The sequence below is a fragment of the Ictalurus furcatus genome, chromosome 10 (genome assembly GCF_023375685.1).
Source record: "Ictalurus furcatus strain D&B chromosome 10, Billie_1.0, whole genome shotgun sequence".
NCBI lineage: Eukaryota > Metazoa > Chordata > Actinopteri > Siluriformes > Ictaluridae > Ictalurus > Ictalurus furcatus.
In genome coordinates, this window is record NC_071264.1 from 15,940,813 (window position 1) to 15,963,708 (window position 22,896).

General features: G+C 37.8%; 2 protein-coding genes across 3 annotated transcripts; one reads left to right on the forward strand and one right to left on the reverse strand.

The window, feature by feature from the left end:
• Window positions 1–378: 378 nt before the first annotated feature.
• Window positions 379–4,377, reverse strand: ticam1 (TIR domain containing adaptor molecule 1). Its single transcript, XM_053635518.1, has 2 exons — window positions 4,329–4,377; window positions 379–3,398 (listed from the first exon to the last, which is right to left on the reverse strand). The coding sequence occupies exon 2, from the start codon at window positions 3,273–3,275 to the stop codon at window positions 1,713–1,715; it is 1,563 nt and encodes a 520-aa protein (XP_053491493.1). The 5' UTR covers window positions 3,276–3,398; window positions 4,329–4,377; the 3' UTR covers window positions 379–1,712.
• A 2,892-nt stretch (window positions 4,378–7,269) lies between these two features.
• Window positions 7,270–21,190, forward strand: uhrf1 (ubiquitin-like with PHD and ring finger domains 1). Of its 2 annotated transcripts, XM_053635397.1 has the most exons (17): window positions 7,270–7,653; window positions 10,513–10,675; window positions 11,413–11,664; window positions 11,831–11,982; window positions 12,323–12,538; window positions 12,719–12,834; window positions 12,989–13,175; window positions 13,326–13,449; window positions 15,238–15,345; window positions 15,434–15,538; window positions 16,154–16,260; window positions 16,849–17,011; window positions 17,467–17,604; window positions 17,696–17,813; window positions 18,489–18,646; window positions 18,926–19,024; window positions 19,621–21,190. In XM_053635397.1, exons 2-17 carry the CDS (start codon window positions 10,523–10,525, stop codon window positions 19,765–19,767), a joined length of 2,343 nt encoding a protein of 780 aa, XP_053491372.1. In that variant the 5' UTR covers window positions 7,270–7,653; window positions 10,513–10,522; the 3' UTR covers window positions 19,768–21,190. The 2 variants fall into 2 exon arrangements, with proteins under 2 accessions (XP_053491372.1, XP_053491373.1); XM_053635398.1 differs by lacking the exon at window positions 7,270–7,653 and having other exon boundaries at window positions 10,270–10,675.
• Window positions 21,191–22,896: the final 1,706 nt, after the last annotated feature.

Below are 22,896 nucleotides of genomic sequence, written 5' to 3' on the forward strand. Positions count from 1 at the left end.
CTTTAATAAAGTAAAAATTGTAATTGTTGTCAAGTTGCTGTAGTATAAGAGAAATAAAACACTTCAAGTCAAGGGAAAATAACAATTACAGCAACTCCACCTTTTGCTTCAGGCCATATCACACCACCCTGTTGCTGATTATTTTCCAATAACACCATGTCCCAAAGTGTTTTATGACAATGGGTGGAAGTGATGTGACTTCATTGTTGAACTGGTTTAGAAGGTAAAACCCACATGACCGAAAGTCTGTGTTTTTGAATAGATGATAAATTCATTGACAAATTAGAACCTTTTAATATCACAACTACAGTTCTGATAATCCTCTTAAATAACTCTTCTAACAACACTTCTGAAATAACAACATTGACTGGAAGCAGATTCCAGGATAATCATTTTATTAATGATATGCTGGATACCACAATCATACCGTCATCCACATATAATACATAGAAGATAAAATCATCAGATATTTCATTAGAAAAACACAATTCCATGCAAAATTACTGATTGACAGATAATCACACCAATTTTCATTCATGATTCTCATATCTCAGAAGCTATCTTCAAACCCAGAGTCTCCACCTCCTGCCACAGTCATGGTCAAGTTATTTAATCTGTTCTTGACACTGATGTTCTTCCTCATTTGTTTGTTCTTGCTCATCTCCTGCTTCTGGCTGTCCAAAAACAAGCCCAACAAGCCTCTGTTCAGTACTGTATTTGCAGAAACAGATAGACTTTATGTTTTTAGTATGTGATACATTTACGGACATTTGAGAATTTGTCAAAAACATTGCAGATGCAGTTCTGATAAACACCTTTTAAAATAACTATGTTTTGATGGCAGACCACACAAAATCTGAGTCCTGGGTAATCATTTTTTGACCAGACCAGCAGCCATATACAATAATTTGTGAATCATTTGCAATTTTTACAATATGATAACCTAGTTTAAAACAATATTACAGTTTCATGGTACTAATCAACCATTTAAAAACACACAAGCCAGTGATAAAACCAAAAGGAAAGCTCAAATCCAATAATTGTTCTTTGTTTTTGAGAAAGACTTTTCCATAAAATCTCTTACATGGTTAGTATTTAGTAAATTGTCCTTACAAGCTGAAAGAGAGAGCGGCAGAGAGGAAATGTGGTGTAATAAGCCAAAAAATAAAAATAAAAATCCATCTAGCAGGGCAGTGTATAGCACTTCTTAGCCAAAAACATCTCCAGATAGTTTTTAGGTTTAATTAGAGTCTACAATGCCATGTTATTCTGTGTGTTTGATAGATGTTGTGTATAATAGAATTGTAAACATGCGAGGAGTCTCAACAGAGGTCGCATCGCAACATGTTTACAAAAGTACAGGATTAGACAGGGATTCAGCGAAGTCACCTGAGCGGAGAGACTGAGGTCGCTGTAGTATTATTAAGGGCGAGTCCAGAGGAAGGCAGTTGCGATATTTTTGGGGAGTCGCAGCCAAACACAAAAGACGAGAACCACTGCAATCAGGAACTTGAAAAATGAATTGGAAGAAGGTAATGGACATTTTATGTATTGTGCAAAAAGTCAACAGTTAAGTAACCACCCGATCATACACCGAGGAATGATGAAACTGTGATACCATATCAATCATAATCATTGGATAATCTAAAAGGTCCATCTTATAGTGAGGTGAATTGCACTTATTTTTGTGATTCAAGACAGTGTTTCACTTTTCAGAAATTATCTTCATCCCCAGAGTCTACACCTCCTCCCACAGTCATGGTGGAGTTATTCCCAATCATGATGCACTTAGCATTCTGGATGTGGATGTTGGATGGTAGTTGTGGCCACATATTCCCACTGTAATATGAAGGCATCGGACTTGGGCTTCGGAAAGGCATGGGGCCAGATGACTGTGGTCTTCCAGGAAAACCTTGGTGTGAATTGGGCTGTTGAGCATAAGGAGGTTGCAGGCGTTGCTGTTGCATTTTCAGTTGCTGTATTTGCTCCTCTAACTCTCGGACCCTTGGAGACTCTTGAATAAAGTCCTTACAGTACCGTTTCTTTTCCTGCAACCACTGCTGTTTTTCCCGTTGTTTCTTTACTAGTTGTGCCTGTCTCCACACTGACTTCTGTCTCTGTATGTTTCTCGAGTCCAAGACCTTTTTGGCCATCTTTTCAAAAATGTCTCTGTCCTTCATTTCATCTAGTGGGTTTTTAGTTCTCAAAATGAAGGGCATTTGGTTACGAGTCAAACCATTGGCCCGGGGTAGCAGAGGGATTACAGTGTTGTATTTGTGTGGTTTTTCAATTGAGTTCAAGAGTGCAGAATCTGCGTTTGTCTCATTTAGGTGAGTGTTAAAGTTTGGGGTGAGCAGCAGCATGACGTAGGCCGAGTTCTCGATGGCGTCCTCCACACTCCTGAAGGTGGACTGGCCGGGCACTGCAAAGTCCTCAGAAAAAGTCGCTCCAGTTGTTGAGGAGATCGACTCCAACCTGGACTTGAGTCTCACAGCGTCTTCTGAGTCTTCCTCTGCATGCAGAATTACAAATGCATAAAACATGTCTTCTTCCTCCTGGCTGGCTCGCTTCTCTGTACTAAAGCTGTCATGCTTTCCAACTTCCTGAATAGAAGATGCTTCAGGCGGCTTGCTTGTTGACACTGGTTGAGCTCCTACCTTCCCATCACCACTAGGGATGGACAAAAATGTCTTCTCCAGTCCAGATTCTATATTTGGGCTCTTGGGTGTTACAATCTCAGAAATGTCATGCTTATCTGGGTACTGACGGAACTTTAATTTTTCTAACTGCTCCCTTTCTTGGAGTGGAGTGGGATCTGAAGATTTATAAGACTTCGTTACTGAATAAACTGGTTTATGATCGACCAGGGGACTTGAGGGCTTGGCCTCATGGTTTTGACCATCTCTGCTCTCTGGCGGTGTCTTTAGAGGCAGTGGTCTAGATTCTTTGTTACTGTCATTAGTTGTGGCTGTGGATACGCTGATTTCTAGGCTGTAGGAGCTGCAGGAAGTGGAGGTGGAACGAAGAGAAGATGGGTAGCTGTCATCTCGTTTAGGTGGCTCTTTCTGAACTTTGAATGCCTCAGTGCTTTCCCTGCATGGCTGTAAGGAGGCACCCATAATCAGACATTCAGCAGCTGTGTGTTCTCCAGAGATATTCTCAGTGCCTCTTGATCCAGCGATTGATCTTTCTAAGGGGCTATTCACCACAGTGTTACGGTTCACACAGAGCTCTGTCAGCTTCTTCTCGTCCACCAGTTCGGTCTCTTCTGCCATTTTGTACTTAGTGCAATACAAACATTGACCAAAACTTCATGCCCAGCAAACATGTTCATTCCTGCTACTCTAAAGGGGTATTGATCCAGCAGGGTGATGACATGGATGAATCAATGTCCATATCTGTGCAAAAGAAACAGATCTATTTCACTTCTGTTTGTATCTTAACTTGACTGGACTAATCACACTTTTTTACTAAAATATACTGATAAAAAGTAAATAAATACTAAAATAAATAACTTGTCTACCAGAACAACAGTATCAGTTGCATTCCAAATCAAGCCATGTTTACAATAAGTCTTGACAGAGAAAGGATGAACCTAGAGAACTGAACTTGCTGCAATAACATATCTCACATTCTTGACAAGATTGTGAAAAACTAAAACCACTATTCCTTGTTATAAATAAATAAATAAATAAATAAATAAAATGCCTAACATTTTCAGTAATGTTTATAACAGTATCATGGAGGGAAAAATGTAGGTTCTGGGTCCTACTTTGGCAACAGAATTTAAACACTTTTTTTCCCCCTGTGAGTGCTTTTAAATGTCCTAATGTTCACAAACATGAACACTTTGGAATAACTGACTGAAAATGTACAGTTCCGATTATTTTTCTACAAACACTCTTAAAAGTCCAAACACTTGGTAATTTTTTTTTCTTTTTAATATCTAGAACCTGTTTGGTACTGAAGATTTAGTTAAACTGCCTTGGTACTTGGGTTGCTGAAGGGTTCTTGAATGGTTCTTTAAGAATGTGTTGGATAATTAAGGGTTCTTAGCTTCCTAAAACTTAAATTAAAACATGTTTGAGCCATGACGGAAATAGGCAGCTAAAATATGTTTTCGATCTGATCCTGAATATTTACACACTTACACACACTTACACACACTCACTTACACACACACTCACTTTTACACACACACACTCACTTTTACACACACACACACACACACACACACACACACACACACACACACGAGACTGTCAACCCATTGAACATCTGATTATCAAAACAACAACAATCCACTACTATGTAATTTACAAACATACCTCTAAATCAATAACGCTGTTTGCGTTTGGTTATTTCCGTAGAGAAACAGGAACAGGAAATAGTTTCAAATGTTTACGTCACTGGGTTAAAGACCAACGGCCCCATTACAAACAGCATGGAGAAGTGCACTACATAGGGTGTGGTATATAATGGCTTCTACAACGTAATAATAAGATAATTTTGGAGTCACATGAAAAAAGTTAACGTTAACGTCTCACTACTCCTTATATACCCGCACTACGTCAATTTATTAGTCCATACCTAGTGTACTACACAGCCAAAGGAAGTGATTTAGGATTCGGCCTGCCATTGTTACCACAAGATGGCGGCAAATTTCCAGCGATGATGAAGAAGAGCTGAAAAAAAGTTTGTGAGGCGTGATAACAGTTCTTGTCATTTTTATTACTATTTATTCACACACACACACACACACACACACACACACACATACACATACATTCACATTTTAAGAATTTTGTCGTCATATGCACAAAGTTCCTTGTAAAATTACAGTCTTCTAACGCGCTCTTCGCTCGTAAAGTATAAAGGGTAAAGGGTCCTACTAAAATATTTTAGTATTTTGTTTAATGTCTACACACTGTTTTGTATAACTTAGATATTCATTGATATGTTATATACATTTATAATACAGTGCTGTTGAATTGTGGAATCTGATTGGTCAGGAGGTGTGGATTACTTTTCTATAACAGCAGCTCCGAAAGTAGTTCCAGCTGCATGGCAAGTCACAGGTTTATATTTATGTGTTTGTTCTAATATGTTGTAATTTATATAGTAACAGCTCATTCACTGGGACTTGTATGATATACATGCCATCTAATGGTGTTTATAATCGTTGATAAGGTGGAGGTTTCTGTAAAGTGATGTTAATTTCACATTTTTCGAAGGCATCTTAAAGGGATAGTTCACCCAAAAATAAACATTCTGCCATCAATTACTCATCCTCATGTGGTTCCAAACCCATAAGACTTTCGTTCATCTTCAGAACACAAATGAAGACATTTTTAATGAAGGCTGTGAGATTTCTGTCCCTCCATTTACAGTCCAAGTAACCAAAACTTTCAAGCGCCAAAACGTTCATAAAGGCATTGTAAAAGTAATCCGTGTGACTCCAGTGGTTTAATCCCAATTTTATGAAGCTATAGAAAATCTGCTTTCGTGAGCATGGAACATGATTTACTTTTACGATGCCTTTATGAACTTTATGGAGCTTTTTGTCAGTGCTTTATCATGGTCTCCGGCATGGGACACCCTTTCTCTGAGGTTTCTCTGTAACATGACTTTTTTTTTTGTCTCATTATCAGAAAATGATTATTTTCTGAATAACAGCAACAACAAAAAGTGCCACCCAGTTTGAGGTATTACAATATGAAATATGAAAAGTCCTTGAACAAAATCTAAACAAAGACCGAACCCTAAACAAAATTGGTTGTTTATTACCAATATGTTAGACATATTTAATAGCAGTTAATTATTTAACTGTTAGCGTGTTAAATCATGTTTCTTTTACATTTATTTGATCAAAGAAACAACCATATCTTGTACATAATAACAACAGGGTGATACATTACACAACTCTAACTTCATCATAAATTATAACACTGATATTTTATATTGAACAAAGTACTGTATTCAAAAGAAATGTAGATGTAGCGTTCATGTTCCACATCACCTTGTTTACTGAGTCAAAAATATTTTTAAATCTATGCAAAAACATCTGAAACAGGGTTTGATGGCTGTTATTTTGTTTTGTCCAAATGAAATTTCCCAAGCAAAATCAACAATTTTATAGTGTCATCAACTATAGAAAAGCCAGTGTTACAATATAAAAACAGTATCATGGGTTCATCTATTGCAATTATTTTATGAAATGCATGATGTATTGACATGGATATCTGGTTCCAGAAACCTTTAGAGTAATTGCAAATGCAAAATAGATGTATGAGATTCTGGCTCAAGATTACAGAAAGGACATAGTGGTAAGCTATCATCCCTAAATCTATTAGAAAGGTATTACATGGGTAATATCTGTGCAACACTTTAAGCTGAACTTCCTTTACCTTATTGGGCAATAAAAATGTATAAGTCTCAGACCAAATCTTATGTGTGGAACCCAAAGGAACATTTTGTTTTCATTTCACAAGAGCTTTTGGAGAATAAGACAAATCTTTTGTGAAATGTTTTCTGATATGAAAGTTACTACACTTCTTAACCAGGATGTTAATACTACCAATAAAACAGACCTGGAATCTGCCCAACTACAGAGTTGTGCCTTAAGTGAGCTTTTACCAGATGGAGCAACTTAGGAGAGATACCTTTCACAACATAATTCTAATATTTGAATGAGATGAAAAAGTCCTGAAGCAGAACTAATTTGTGCATAAGAGTAAATGTCACTATCACAATGCAGGTCTGAAACTAAAAGAATACCTTTCATGCTAAATAATGTTAATATTGGTTAATGTTAAGTAAGATATTGTGTTACTACAGCCATGATTTTTGCCCACTCAACTGTCATTTGCGGAAAAGTTCATTTGTGTGTACACAGACTAAGAAAAAAATATGTAAACATAAATTGTTTGAAGTATATTGAGATACAACTGCTTTCGCCATTTTGATTGACTGTACATTCTCCCGCCAATCACCACAAAGGACAAACACGCCATTCTGCGTTATGATTGGACCGTTGAAGCCGCGAGTATGACCTACAGGCCAATCCTAGTGCAGGAGGTGTGTGTGTCTGTGTGTGTGTGCGTGTGTGTGTGTGCGTGTGTGTGTGTGGCGCTTGTCAGTATTCCAAGAGTTCAATGCTGGTTTATGAGTTTACGGCTTTCCCTTAAATCTTTTCTTTAAAAAACAAATAGTGAGACTTTTATATCATATCAGTTTTCTGATATGATATCACTAAAACACTAAAAGTGTTTTTTTTTTTTTTAAAGACCATAACAATGTTTGTGTCCGTTATATTAGCATAATATCGCGATACATATCCTAACGTATGCACGTGCTGCCGCGAGAGCTCGATTTCGCGCGCTGAGCCTAAAGCTCCGGTCAGAGGAGTGATTGACAGGTGTGTGAGCCAATCTACGAATGTATTTCAACCCACAGGAACCAATAGAAACGCGGCATCGCCTGCCGCAGGAGGGGAAAACACGTTGTTGAACCAAATTTTCATTGAATCTTCGTACGAGGTTTTATGTGGTACATGTTTAAGAGTCAAAAAGAGTTTTTATATTTTAGTCTGACGCGTGCTTGCTGAATTATAACCGGGTGCTTTCTTGATTTCGAGAGGACGTAAAGACAGAGGTAATTGTGAACATCTTAATTGGGGGATTATTTTTTAGTTAGAAGGTTGGCATTGTAACTTTCTCACCCGGCTTTATTCTTGGAAAATGTAATTTTCAGTCACATTATACTTTTAGCTGCACTTGTAAATGAAATAAGTTGGTGCTGAAGTTTAATTTGAATGAACTGAGTTGAGTTTCTTTTATCAGCTTCATTTTCTTGCACTAAACTTAAAACTCCGGCTAATTGAACTTGAGTAAGAGGATAAATGTAGTTACTCCAATAGTAATTAAAATAACAGTTAACTGAATTGGGGTTTTTTACTTTTAATTTAATGTTTAATTGTAAACACTTAGGTTTAGTGAATAGCATTTAATGTAGGTTAGCTCGGCTAAAGCCAATCATGCAGCTTTGGTTAATTAACAAACTTAATGTTTGTCACAGTGTTGTATTTAAACCAAATATGAAACTTTTTTTTAATTAAAAAAAAAACAACGTTATTGTAATTCATATTTCCGCATACAGCTAACTTCGTAAGGCTAAAGCATAGCTTATGCTTGAACAATGACTAAAACAACAAAGGCGACTTTAAGCTAACTTGTGTAGATCAGAAAAGCTTTTCTCTAAGCGCTTCATAAACATTCTTGATATGAATTACGTTGTTTATATTACCCGAAGGATCATATATTTTTTTTATATATATATTTTTTAATATTATTACTAATCTGTATTACACTAGCAGGCGTTAGTGCTGTAGGTTGTACCAGTACGGGAGTGTTTATATCCGTCCTGCACCGGCTGGGAAGAAGGGGGCGCCTGAGCGCATTTCCGGCCGCACAGTAACGGATGTAGTTAATCAGTGGAACAACTTCATTTACACTTAAAAACGAAAAACTACACCATGAAACACATTACATATAATTATTCAAATGTCTGTGGTGTGTGTGTAGTGATTCTCGTGCTAATGTATTGGTTAAAGCTGTGTTTTCATGAATCTTGTGAGAACTTTGCCGGTGTGTCTCTCTGACGTCATAGGGGGACATTGCTATTGCTAGTGCTGTTTATAATGTCCTTTAATAGCAGGGAATAAGGTAAACAGTTCCAAACATAATGAAACCTGACTGTTATACCTTGTTGGAGCAAGGGCTTTTTTTTTCGCTTGTCACTTTCCTGCAGTGTTCAGCTTCAGCGCAGTTAAACCATGTAGTGTACTAGCAATCTGTGAGACGGCAAGTGCAAAGATGTTGACAGGGGTGTTGGCATGAAAGTTGAAGATTTGGAAGCTGGTCTGTTTGAGCAGAGTGTACAGATGAAGTAAGAGAGCTGGACAGACTAAAGGACTAAAGCACTGCTGCACTGCCCTCTTAAAGGGTTAGTTCACCCAACATGAACATTGTCATTGATTATTCACCCTCGTGTCGTTCCAAACCCAAAAGACTTTCGTTCATCTTCCAAACACAAATGAAGACATTTTTTAATGAAACCTGAGAGATTTCTGTCCCTCTGTTTACAGTTCAAGTAACCAAAACTTTCAAGTTCCATAAGGGCATCTTAAAAGTAATCCGTGTGACTCCAGTAGTTTAATCCCAATGTTATGAAGTGATATGAATGCTTTGTGTGTGCAAAAAACTAAAATTAAGTCTTTAGTCACAAAATATTTTCACTTCTGCATAGATCTACAACGAGTGTTCATGAGAGAACCGTGACGCATATGTGTTGTGTTGACGTGAGTGTGGACAAAAAGTCCTCTTCTGTCAATCTGCAGACATCTTTGTTACAAAGATTGTTCTGTGAGACACAGTTTGTGTACAGTGCCCCTCTTCTGCTGTAAACAGTGCAGCACTTCAGTGTCCCGTTCTATTGCAAGAGCAGATGTTAATTTTTTTGCCCACTCTTGCATCAACACATCACGTATTGGTCGTGGTTCTCTTGTGAATGCGTGTCTGAGATCTATGCGGAAGTGTAGCTATTTTGTGAATAAAGACTTAATTTTAGTTTTTTTCGCACACAAAGTATTTGTATCGCTTCATAAAATTGGGATTAAACCATTGGAGTCACACTGATTACTTTTATGTTGCCTTTATGAACTTTTTGAAGCTTGAAAGTTTTGGTTACTTGAACTGTAAATAGAGGGACAGAAATCTCTTGGGGTTTCATTAAAAATGTCTCATTTGTGTTGTGAGGATGAACGGAAGTCTTATGGGTTTGGAACGACGTGAGTGTGAATAATTGATGACGGATGTTTCATTTTTAGGTGAGCTGTCCCTTTTAAGGTAGAGACGAAGCAAGTGCTAAATCCCACTGGCACCACTATCAGCAGGTAGTCGAATGGAATTGTGGGTAATGTAGGATGCAATAGCCAGAGTGGAAGGTTGCAGTGAAGTTTGCAATTAATCTTGGGTGCCACGGAGGGTCACAGATTATAAAGATTAGAATGCAAGTCATTCAGATTTGTTTTTTTCCTTTGCTAAAACCTCACCTTTTGATCTCTAGAGAAGGAAGTTTTATTGATGTAAGTCAGTAAAATGTCATAAATATGTACAGTTTCCTCAATACATGATGTATGAATAATTGTTTGTTAATAAAGTCTCTGTAGTTCAATGAAACTTGACTAAAATTTAAACTGGACTTAACTATTTTTATGGCAAATAGATTAGCAAGTCATAAATTTTAACATCCAATCCATTTGGCACTGGTGTGAGGTGCAGCGGTGACTGAAGCAGGAACTTTGGCTACTATTGTAAATAGTTCTGCAAATGTTCCAGTTGTAGATTACACTTTTTTCACGATAAGTATTAAGCTGTTCAGGTTTATTCCTTCTCTAATGTGAAGTGCAGTGGATTTACATTTTTGTTGTATCTGACTGTGGTGTCGGTGTAGGGCTGCTGCAATGTGGATCCAGGTGCGCACTATGGACGGTAAGCAGACCCACCGGGTCGACTCCCTGTCCAAACTCACTAAGGTGGACGAGCTGAGGCTGCGAATCCTGGAGCTCTTCAACGTTGAGCCTGAAAGACAAAGGCTCTTCTACAGAGGCAAACAGGTTTGGGGGAAAATGCATGCATATAGATAAGTCAAGCTACATGTTGAGTTTTAGTGTTGCATAAAAATGTATTCAAGCATGATGGAAAACATGTGGAATATATTTATGCAGTCAGTTAACTATTATGACCATTGGATCAGTATCTCCCAACCCCCAAATTCATTTCTTGATTCATTGCTATTTATAAACATGTGCTGCTGTAACAGATCCATATTAGATTTAGTCACTGCACATTACATAACACCTGTCCCCCAAGTGTTGTATCAGAAGACTGAAAATTATGTGGATAATAATGTACTTTAAATATAAATCTGTAAATGTATATCATCGCTCGTATCTCTGTAGCTGTACAAAGGGCTTCATGTATCAAGCCATTTGGACACAATAATTTAAATGATTGAATTTCAGGCTTTCCATTAAACTTGTACGTGTAATAATTTAAAGTGATTTGATGGCGAAATCCGTGTATAAGATTACACTTACACGATTTGAAGCTGATCAATTGAAATTCATTAGAGAATCTACTTGCTTAAATGTACACAACTTCAGGAGGTTACAAATTAATTTTTGTGTCTAGTGTATTAGATACAAGTATAAGACGTTCATGCATTTACAGACCTGATTTTTATACAATTGTCAGTTAACAAAAAGGAAATGATCAAAAAATCATTAATTATTGCTTTTTGACACTTCTAGCATTTAAAGCATCACCTTTTAACTCTTAAATTGTGTTACAGATGGAGGATGGCCACACTATTTTCGATTACAATGTGGGCCTCAATGACATTGTTCAGCTCCTCGTGAGACAGGTGCTTCCTGCAGTCTCTTTGCCCAAAGACAAGGAGGCCGAGCTGTCAGACTCTGACTCGGGTTGCGGTTCGGGTCAGAGTGAGTCGGATAAGAGCTCCACTCATGGTGAGTGTGAGGGTCAGAGTGCTGGAACCTCGGCCCAGAGTGACCTCGTTGACCCAGGTTTTGGCTTCTATAAGGTAAACCCCTTGCTAGGTCACCGCTAACATCTCTCTTGCACTACACTCTGAGTGAACTGTTTATAAACAGGCTTTGTTGTACTGTACCTTTTTTTTTTTTTTTTAATTATTATTTTTTTTTATCCCCAGTATTCTTTCATTGTATTTTTTATTAACTGTTTTGTAGATAAATGAGTTCGTGGACGCCAGAGACCTGAATATGGGTGCTTGGTTTGAGGCTCAGATCGTAAACGTGACAAAGACTCCCAAACTTGTAGAAGGTGAAGGCATGGAAACGGATGGTGAGGACGAGATCCGCTACCACATCAAATATGAAGAGTAAGCTTATTCCCTACACATTTCCACCTTACTGTGTGATTTTTTGCCACACCAAGATGGAAAATATACCCAAGCTGAATTATTTACTGACAGATTTGAAGATTTCCCAAATAAAATGGCAGTAGAAGAAATTGATCACCTCGGATGATCTTCAGAAAGTAAACGTTTGGTTGTATATTGTGATTTTAAAAATGTATCAAGTATAACCTGTATGAAGTTAACAATTAGGCACTGAAGCACAGATTTCTGGTCAGCCATTTGTTACGCTATGTTGTAGTCTCCTCTTCTGAATGTCCTTGTTGGAGTGAGCACATACAAACTTCGTTTACATGTTCTGCAGTTACCCGGAGAACGGGGTGGTGCAGCTCCAGGGGAAGGATGTGCGCCCACGTGCCCGCACCGTCTACCAGTGGCACCAGCTGGAGGAGGGCATGGTGGTCATGGTGAACTACAACCCTGATGAGCCCAAAGAGCGTGGCTACTGGTACGATGCTCAGATCCAGAGGAAGAGGGAGACACGCACCCAGCGAGAGATTTTTGGCAAAATACTTCTCGGGTAGGTGGAGCTGTGACCCGCCAATGTGAGTTTGTTAAGGATTTCTCACCTTGTAGTGGAAACCGTGCAATGCATAGCAGTGCTTAGACCAGGGCTTTTGTGTGTACACATGCGGCTATGTAGAGAGACCGATATAGAGAGTTTTTGAGATTGCGTACTGATGCTGATTATATATCAAAGGGATGCTGGTGACTCTCTGAATGACTGCCGGATCTTGTTTGTGAGCGAAATCTACAAAATCGAAGAAGCTGGAAGCTCTGAGGGATCCACAGCCGCTTCTGACAGCCCTCTGAAGAGTAAGTTGCTTGTTCATGATTTTGCTCTCCTTAATAAATCACTAAAAGGTGCCTTCAAATGGCATTACATTGTATGCACTGTCCTTTAAATCAAGCCATAACTCTAAATGTATGTGAAACTGATGTACTTTTCCTTTTGTGTACGTGCATTCAGGGTCCAATGGGCCAGAGTGTAAACACTGTAAGGACGACCCCAAGAAAACCTGCCGCTGGTGTAATTGCCGTGTGTGTGGGGTGAAGCAGGACCCGGACAAGCAACTGCTGTGTGATGAGTGTGATATGGCTTTCCACACATACTGCCTTAACCCGCCTCTCACCACCATTCCGACTGATGAGGACTGGTGAGGAGCTTCAGAACAGCATCTCTAATAATAAAACAAGCTAAGCGGAATTAAGTTACAGAGTAGGGCAAGTGTGTGTAATTTATAGGTCAGATTTGAAGGAGTGGGATTTTTAATTTAATATGCTTCTGCTATTTCTGTCATGTGCAGGTACTGCCCTGAATGTCGGACTGACGCAAGCGAGGTTGTCCTGGCCGGAGAGAAGCTGAAGGAAAGCAAGAAGAAAGCAAAGATGGCATCTGCCAGCTCGTCCAGCCAGAGAGACTGGGGCAAAGTATGTGTTCATGCTTTACCATGTTCTGTCCTTTAGTGTAAAGTTTTTATCCTTTCTGTAGGATAAAAGTGCTTGTTAATATTTTGTGTGTACATACATGTACAATATATCACGGGAAAAAAGTACACACTCCAGTTCTAGGTCTTTATATTTCAGGGCTTAAATAATTGTTCCTCACCAACTTCTATAAACAAACAAATAACCTCAGGCGACCAAAAAAAAAAGCCAACCACAACAGATTTCAACATGTAGTCATTTATTTTAAAAAGTTAACCAACATTCAGAAACTTGGTGGGGAAAAATAAATGCGCCCTATGATATTTCATTCTCACATCGTTTTTGAGAAATTTTGGCCCACCTTTTTTTTTTTTTTTCCTTTTTTCCTCTTCTTTTTAAACTTTATTTATTTTTGCTTTAGTTCATTGATGTTTGAAGGCATTTGTTTATGCACACTGTCTTAAGGTCCTGCACAGCATCTCAATGGGGTTGAGGTCAGGACTTTGTCTTGGGTTTTTTTTTTTTTTTTTTTTTTTTTTTTTTTTTAAATACTCTTTAGCCAATCAGATTTCAATTTGCTGGTGTGCTTGGGATCAGTGTCCTGTTGCATGACAATTTCAGCCCAGCTTAAACACCTGGATAGATGGCCTTATATTTGTTTCAAGAATATTCTGGTATAAAGTGGAGTTCATCACTGACTCCAAGTTTCCTAGGTCTTGTGGCTGCAAAACAAGCCCAGATCACTCCTACACCATCATGCTTGACAGTTTGAATGTGTTTGTGGTGACATGATGTGTTTGGGTTTTCACCAGACATGGCACTGTGCATGATGACCAAACAGCTCCACCATGGTCTCCTCAATCTAAAGGATACTGTTCCAGAACCTTTGTGGTTTGTTCAATGCAATTTTGCAAACCTAAGTTGGGCTGCCATATTCTTTTAGGAGAGAAAGGGCTTTTTTCTACCCACACTTCCATATAAGCCATACTTGTTCGGTCTTTTTCTGATTATGCTGTCATGAACATAACCATGTAATGTGCTTACAGAGGCCTGTAGCTCTTGGGTTTTTCTTTTATCTTTATCTGTGAGCATCAAACGGTTTGACCCTGGACTGAATCACGCTGGGACATCCACTCTCGGGAAGATTGGCAACTGTGTTGAAGGCTTTCCATTTGTAAACAATCCATCTCATGGTAGAATGGTAAATTTCAAATTGTTTGGTGATGGCCTGTTATGTCATGCTTTTTGATGATTAACTAATCTAGAGCTTTTCATTAGTAACACCTGGCTGCTAATTACTTTATTAATGATTGTGGAAGTAGGAACGGTGTTCTTATTTTTCCCACCTGGTTTCTGAATGTTGGCTTGGCGTTTTGGGGAAAAATGTCTACAAATTGAAGTGCTGTGGGGGTTTTTTGTTTTTGTTTCCTGAGGTTATTTGTTTGTTTATAGACGTTGGTGAGGACCACACGCTTGACACAAACATGTATGTGCATATATTATATAAACAAACACGCAGGAAAAATAAACTATTCAGTTCGATCTTTATTTATCAGGACCTATATAACAAAGAAACTAAATGGCATAGAAACATCTTTATACCTTTTTATTGTTCTAAAGAATGCAAGGATATTTGTTATAATAAAAAAAAATCACTTGAACATTTTCACCATATACAGATGCCATGTTGGGTTTCATATCCTATCTTGAATTATTAGTCATTTTTAACTGGAATCCTTTTTTAAAATTTTTTTTTTATTTTTTAAATCTCCATTTTCCATGTGTGTTCAGGGTATGGCGTGTGTGGGCCGCACCAAACAGTGTACCATCGTTCCCTCCAACCATTATGGGCCTGTGCCAGGAGTCCCTGTGGGTACCCTCTGGAAGTTTAGAGTGCAGGTGAGCTGACCATACATCTTACAAGCAACCTATTGCTTTAATTAATCTGTTTCTATAAGCTTCTAAAAATGTACTCCTTGCACACCAGGTGAGCGAGTCCGGAGTCCACAGGCCTCATGTTGCAGGGATCCATGGCCGAAGCAACGACGGTGCTTATTCTCTAGTGCTGGCTGGAGGCTATGAGGATGACGTGGTATGTTGGGATTGTTGTTTAGAAGTGTTAGTAATACTTCTTTTTTTGGGGCATTATTTGGGTATTTTGAGATTTGGGTAAGTGGTGCTTAGTCTGGTGCTGGGATGTTTTTGTCTTAAGATAACCATTTTGTTTGAACAACTAATGCTGCATGATAATGGTTAAAGTAATAACCATGACTGAGTCTCAGTATTGATATCAGGATTATTTATTGCAGTACTATTTAGCTGCTCATTCAGATGTTATTTTTATTTGTACTTTTTAAAATTAAAATGCCAGATATCATTTCTTTTTAATTAATAAAATATAATTAATTGTTAATATAAAACCTTTTGGTCACCTATTGTTAATTATCTTAAATTCTAAAAATGAACAAAAAATTTACAGTATTTTACAGTTCTATGCAACCAAATATTTACATACATATGAATGGCAAACTTGTGGTGTTTATGCCTTTTAACACCCGATGTTAACTGTCTAAATTTAATTAAGCTCTTCAATATTTTAGTTACTTGTTTTAATTTTATAGCCAAAAAATCTTAATCACATCCCTACTTTAACCCTGTTTAATATGAGAGATAAATCTGATTTATTTATTTTTGTCTTGTCGTTTAGGATGATGGTAACGAGTTTACATATACAGGTTCTGGTGGTCGAGATCTCTCTGGTAACAAGCGAACTGCTGAACAATCCTGTGACCAGAAACTCACCAATATGAACAGGTTGGTAGCTAGCAGGCAAAGTGTCCGTTTACCTGCAGTTTCCTGTTCAGGTATAGTCTGTTAGTGTTGCATTCCTTGAAAATTTTTTATTTTTTTTTTACCTCTATTTCATTGTTATATTTCATCAGATGCTGATAAATTATACAGTGTGCTGTGATTCAGTATGAAAACTATTGTAGAGACTTCATATTGTGAAGTCATGTGATAGATTTTTTGTGTTGGGGGTGTTAATACAATCCTAGTCAATGGCTGATGGAACATTTCATGTAAAAACTGAGATTTTGTTCTGAATATAGCAAAAAGATTTTGAGGAAAAATGGGTGGAAATTAAGCCTTCTTCAAAGTCACTAACTTTCAGATGAAGCAATTAAACATATCTTAGCAAGTGGAGAAACATTTTTATTTTGCTGTACAGGGTGTCCTGCAGGGTCTCTGTCTGTCATTACGGATTATGTATCCAAGTCATGAAAAAAGTTATAAATGCAAACCTATTTTAAAAATCTGTAAAATTATCGATCTGACATGCTGGACCTGGATTGCTACGCTCTCTCTTACCTTCTGTTCTTACTAATGGTGTTACTATTGCAGGGCCCTGGCTCTGAACTGCAATGCACCAGTGAATGAGAAGGACGGTGCTGAGGCAAAGGACTGGAAGGCGGGGAAGCCTGTGAGGGTGGTGCGCAGTTCTAAAGGTCGCAAACACAGCAAATACTGCCCAGAAGATGGGAACAGATATGACGGCATTTACAAGGTACGAAGAAAAATTGCAAATGAAAAGGGGAAAATGAAAAGAATAATTAAAACTTGTAAGGGAGTGGAAAAGGGTACAAAGCAGTATGTAAAGGCATTGGTTGTCTAGGTATTTAGAAAATATAAGTTCCACCCTTATATGCTTTATTGGCTTTCTGAACCTTAGTTTTGTGTACGTGAAAGAAAGTGCTCTTTTGTCTGCAGAACTTGTCTCTTTGGGAAGCAGAGTGAAGCAGACTGAAAAACAGGAATAGAAAGTTCATGGTTTAATATGTATTAAAAACAATTATTGATTTCTGACATACTGAGTAACTTTACTTTGACTCTGATTGTATTCAGTTGTTTTTAATTGAGGAAGGCAAAAATCCTTACAATTAAAATGCCTTTGACTTCTTTTCTAGGGCTATACCATCTAGTGGTAATTGTATGTTTTTCCTCTTTTGTTGTTGTTACCAGGTGGTGAAGTACTGGCCAGAGAAGGGCAAGTCAGGTTTCCTGGTATGGAGATACCTGCTCAAAAGGAATGATGATGAATCGGCACCGTGGACCCGAGATGGCAAAGAACGCATTAAAAAGCTGGGTCTTACCATGCAGGTAATGCAGCTGTAGCTAATATACATAGCGGTGTATGGGGTAATGTGAACAGTTGCATGTTATTAACTGCATGTTTGGCTATGCTCTGCAGTATCCTGAAGGTTATCTGGAAGCAGTGGCTGCAAAGGAGAAGGAAAAGGAGAATAAGAATGAGGACGAGGTGGCTGAAACACCTACCAAGGGCAAGAGGAAGCGGAAATCTCAGGCAGGCAAGTGTAACTCGTTTAACTTCCTTAACTAGTACTGTTCCTTTCTGAGCACTGCGGATGTGTTGTACATCTAAAATAGAGGAACTACAGTGTCACAGCAGGTGCTGTGGCATTTTGTTTTATTTATGTGCCTGCTTGTTGGTGCTTTTCTGAAGGCATGATGTTCCAGTAGTTACTGCAGTTGTCTGTTGTCCCATGTGACAGATTTTATTAATGTAACACTGAAAATGACAGCTGTCCTGTAGTTGGTCATTTTTAGGATTTTTGTAGCTGTGATATATATATGTGTGTGTGTGTGTGTGTGTGTGTGTGTGTAAAAAAAAAAAAAAAAAGCTTCAGTGCTGTTTTAGTGGTATTTTAGTAGTGTATATTTAGTATTTCTAAGCAAACAGAATATATGCTGTATATCTTAAACCATTTTATTATGCATTTATTTTTCCTATAAGCTTCTTATTGTTTGCTTTTCAATTGTTAGTAAATCCTAAACTAAATTGATTAGTTGATAAATTCAACCCGCACACTTTCTGCATGTTTGGAATTTTATTTCAGATAAAATGGTCCTAAAATTGTGCTTGTACAGAATTCATAACATTATGTGCATCCAGAATAAACATATTTGCTGTTGGTTTACTGTCAAATTGTCTAATTTCATGCTGTCAACGTGTTTTAATTTAGTTGAGGATGAGGAGAAAACTTCACCATCTAAGAGCACACCCAAGAAGGTCAAAGTGGAGGCCTACAAGCTGACCAAGGAGCAAAAGGCCCTGATCAAGGAAGACGAGCTTAACAAGAAACTTTGGGATGAGGCCATGGAGTCTTTAAGCTTAGGACCAGTATGTACAACGTTTAAATTCTGATAACTAGATCCAACTCTCATTCATTGAGATTTTCCACAGCCTGCCCAGAAGTCCATCATAAAAAAACAAAATACAATTGCTATGCTGGGAAATAAAAAGTGCAATCCTAACAACGAGCCGCAAGATGCACACTAAGCAACTTTGGTGTCTTTCGTCTCGGTTGTTCATTCGTTCCCCCCCTTTTTTCCCTCCTTGATGCAAATGTCTGCTTTTTAGTTCAACCCAGTTCACTAACCAATCATTCACTTTTTGCAGAGATTTATAAACAAGGTGGAAGAAGTTTTCCTGTGTATCTGCTGCCAAGAAGTTGTTTACCAGCCCATCACCACAGAGTGCCAGCACAATGTCTGCAGGGTGAGACTGAGCATCATGTAACATTTTCAAAAAAAGCATGTTGATTTAAATGAAGGATGCACTGCTGTAACAGTGTCTGTTATTCATTTAGTATTAGACTGAAACTTTAGATTGGAATCAAATCAGCTTCCTGATGTAATCGTCCAGTGCATTTTCTGAATGCAGGAGATGTTGAGCATCAAAACAGAACTTGCATCACGTGTGATCCTGCACAGTGGGTTCAGGATATCTGCTCCGTATCTGATCTGTCTCAGATGGATACTTGGAGCTCTGAAATATCAGCTGAAAAACACATACTGATGTCCTTTTGCTAACAGAGACTTACAAGACGTGCTATGTAAAGGTAGAGCTGATCGATATGCTAAAAATTATCACGTCCAACATGTGCCACAATATTTAGGCTTGCCAAAGTGCCAGCAAAATGGTGCTCACAATTATGGTTTAAATGATCTCCATTAAAATGTTAAATACACAACTGATAGGCTGTTAACCTAGTTTTCTTTCTCCCTCCTTCCCCCAAAATATAACTCATGATCATAACATAGAATTGTCATAGGTTTGCAATAGTCCTGTTTTGTTTGTTTTCCTCTTTATAGGAATGTCTCCAGCGGTCCTTCAAAGCAGAGGTATACAGCTGCCCCGCCTGTCGTCACGATCTAGGCAAGAACTACCAAATGACGGTGAACAAAGCTCTACAAGCCATCCTGACCCAGCTGTTCCCTGGCTACAGCAGCGGCCGATGATGACCGCCTGTGTTATAAGAAAACGTGCCGATGAACTAGCGAAAGCAGCGCTGTGCATCGTGACTGAATTCAACACCATGATACAAGTCACCTTTCAAAATATTGAAAAAGTCATGAGCTAATCAGGGTGTAGGGTGATCCATAACCTGCTAAATTTGTTTGGTCCGATTCTTAGCAGGGCTGTACTTCATAACCTGCTCTCTCTCTCTCTCTCTCTTTTTTTTATTTTATTTTATTTTTTTTATTTTTTATTTTATTTTTTTTTAATATATAAATAAGCCCATCAGGTAGATCTTTCCCTCCCAATACAGATCTTGTATTAACAGATCTCTTATAATAACTTTGTAGAGATGTTTTTAGGTGTAGGAGCTTCCTGTTATGAAAAGTAATTCCTGAATTACTGAGCACCAGCACATCTTTTATAAAAATGGAGTAAAAAAAGGAAAAAAAAGAAAAATCTTCCGCTACGCACAACTGCACTATTTGCTTCTAGCAAAATCCTTTAAAAATTTTTTTTTTTTTTTGGCCAGGGATAAGTGGACATATTTTGATAGCAGGTATGTAGGCATGCACTGGCATCAGGAACATTTTATAAAACACTTGATTAAGATCACATTTTTGTCTTAACAGCCATGTATTTTGACACCCCCTAGTATTCCTACTTGGGTGATTTAACTAAAAGCTAATCAGTTCTACTATATATTAAAAAAAAAAATCATATGCATAAAATGAGCTTGTTATCATATAACTTTGTCGTGGCTTTGCTTTCTAACTACTGTATGTGCTTAGAAATTCGACTTTTTTTTATTATTTTTTGCTTTTGTTTTATTCCCGTTATGCAATCTGGTTTTCCCTCGTTCTCCTACTATGGACTTCAGAAGGAAACCGTCAAGTCTGTTAATTCTCCAGATAAATTATCACCAAGTGCACCTCCTGTTAAGTGACTATTTAATGACATGTCAATGTTCACTTTGTTCTCATCACACAATTTTCTAAATAAACGCCTAAGGCCAGAGATTTGTTATACCTCAATAATTTCTAAAATCACATTGACTGGAAATGTATATTCTGAAATTGTATATTTTTTAGCACTTGTATTTAGCAATTTTACGTAGTTTTAGATGCTGTTTTTTTTCTTGCACTGTGTTTAGTGCAATATTTTTCAATAAACCTTATTCCTTTTATATGGAACAATTTGACTTATTCTCTCCCCCCCCCCCCTTTTCTTAAATGATGAATAAAACACTTTGTGTGCTGTTGTAGATAAATGATCAAGGACTTGGTAGTATGATGCAGCCCTAGACAAAGCAGAAGAGTTACTTTTTCCCTTTAACAGTGCATCCTGAAGTGTTCTATTCCTTTTAAACCAGAGCAATGTCAACACAACATATTTTGTTAGTTTAATTGATTAATTTTTAAATTGTTAAAGACCAAACACCTTAATATAAACCTGTGATTTCGATTACATTTGCACTGCTGCCATAGCTGCTTTAATAGAAAAATAAACACTTTCTGACCAATCAGATTTGAGTGATGAACTGACAATCAGTCCCTCCGGGATTTTTGCAATCGATGAAATTAACGCAAAATCAAGTAAACTCTGTGTCACAGACCTCTTTACCTCACATGCGTTGAACGGGACTACAGCTGCCAATTCAAGTAGTTTTCTGGAAAAGAAGTACAAAAACTCCAAGTTGCATCACAAATTTTGGGGGGAAACCAGCAGCAAAATCGAGCATTTTGGGCTGCAACAATCACAAAGAAATCCTGTGTGGACTGAATAATGTGATTTGAGGTTCATGTTGAATGATGGCACCGTTGGTTAGTTTAGAGGCCTGCAATTTCCAATTCTGTGGCCTTGGGGTTATTTGGTCTTTTAAATGTTAAATCTGAAAGGCTCCAGGATCTTGTTTCATGAAGTGTACACACTGCTGAGGTGCAAACGTTGACCAGATAAAGGCATGATTAGTGCCCATTTGCTTTTGTTTTGCATTGGAGATACAAGGTATTATTTGGGTGGTGTGGTTAATTTTTAGCACAGCAATGTGTACACACCCACGTTGTTGGACCATGATGTACAGTATGTATACAGTTAGAGACTAAAGCTTACACAGCGGGTAACATTGCGGTGTCACAGCTCCAGGGTTCCTGGTTCGCCAGGGTGTCCTAAGCTCCGGTTATTGTCTGTCTGGAATTTCATATTTGCTTCATGTGGGTTTCTTTTGGATTCTCCGGCTTCCTTCGTGCCCTGTAATGCACTGGTGTCCCAACCAGGGTGAAGTCTCCCGCTGCACACCTAATGTTCCCTGAGATCGGCTCAGAATCCATTGTTACCCTGACCAGGATGAAGCTAAATATGAATGAATGAACCCCTAAAAATTAAACTTGATTATTTTTTCCTCAACATTGAATCTAATAAAACATGCATTTATCCTATGTAAAATGTCTTAAACCATCTCTTACAATAATCTCTTTTTTATAGCACGATTTTTTTGCTGATAGGCTGCATTTTACTCTTAAATAAGCAACAGGCATGGTTTTCTATCATATCAAATACCCAGCATGTAGTTAACTAGAATCGGTACTAATTGCACAAGGACATTAAGAATATTATAATCAATCGCTTAAATGTATTTTGTAGTTAATCAGTTAGTTTCAGTCTATGATTAGGGTAGCACAGTTGCACTTAAAAAATTATAATAAATATGGAAAATAAGGTAAACGGGAGGATTTACATTGCCATTGGATGTTAAATATTAGGAATATTGTTTTGAAACAGGTGTGACGCCATATTTGCTTGTCAGATATCAATATCTCATATGGCACATACTAATAAATCAATCAAGCTACCTATTAATTATTTCCATAGCTTTACAGTGATATGTAAAAGCATTTTATTTACAAACAAGTGTTCTAAATCCTGGATTTATTGTTTTTTGTTTCCCAATTGGAGTCTTTTATTTATCATCTTTATGGTGTTAAAACACATTTAATTGCCATTCCCATTCCTCTTATCACCATGAGGATATTTTTAATTCGGTCCCCAATATCATTCAGCTCTCTTGTGTATACTACCCCTAGGATTAGTGCTAAAACCACAGCCAGTGTATTGTCACATGATGTGAAATC

Excerpts from the sequence above, each read along its gene's own strand:
- ticam1 (XM_053635518.1), bottom strand. The coding sequence starts at position 3,275 with ATGGCAGAAGAGACCGAACTGGTGGACGAGAAGAAGCTGACAGAGCTC.
- uhrf1 (XM_053635397.1), top strand. The coding sequence starts at position 10,523 with ATGTGGATCCAGGTGCGCACTATGGACGGTAAGCAGACCCACCGGGTC. Across the intron at positions 13,176-13,325 it reads ATTCCGACTGATGAGGACTG|GTACTGCCCTGAATGTCGGA; the intron begins GTGAGGAGCTTC and ends TGTCATGTGCAG. Across the intron at positions 15,346-15,433 it reads TCTGGAAGTTTAGAGTGCAG|GTGAGCGAGTCCGGAGTCCA; the intron begins GTGAGCTGACCA and ends CTTGCACACCAG.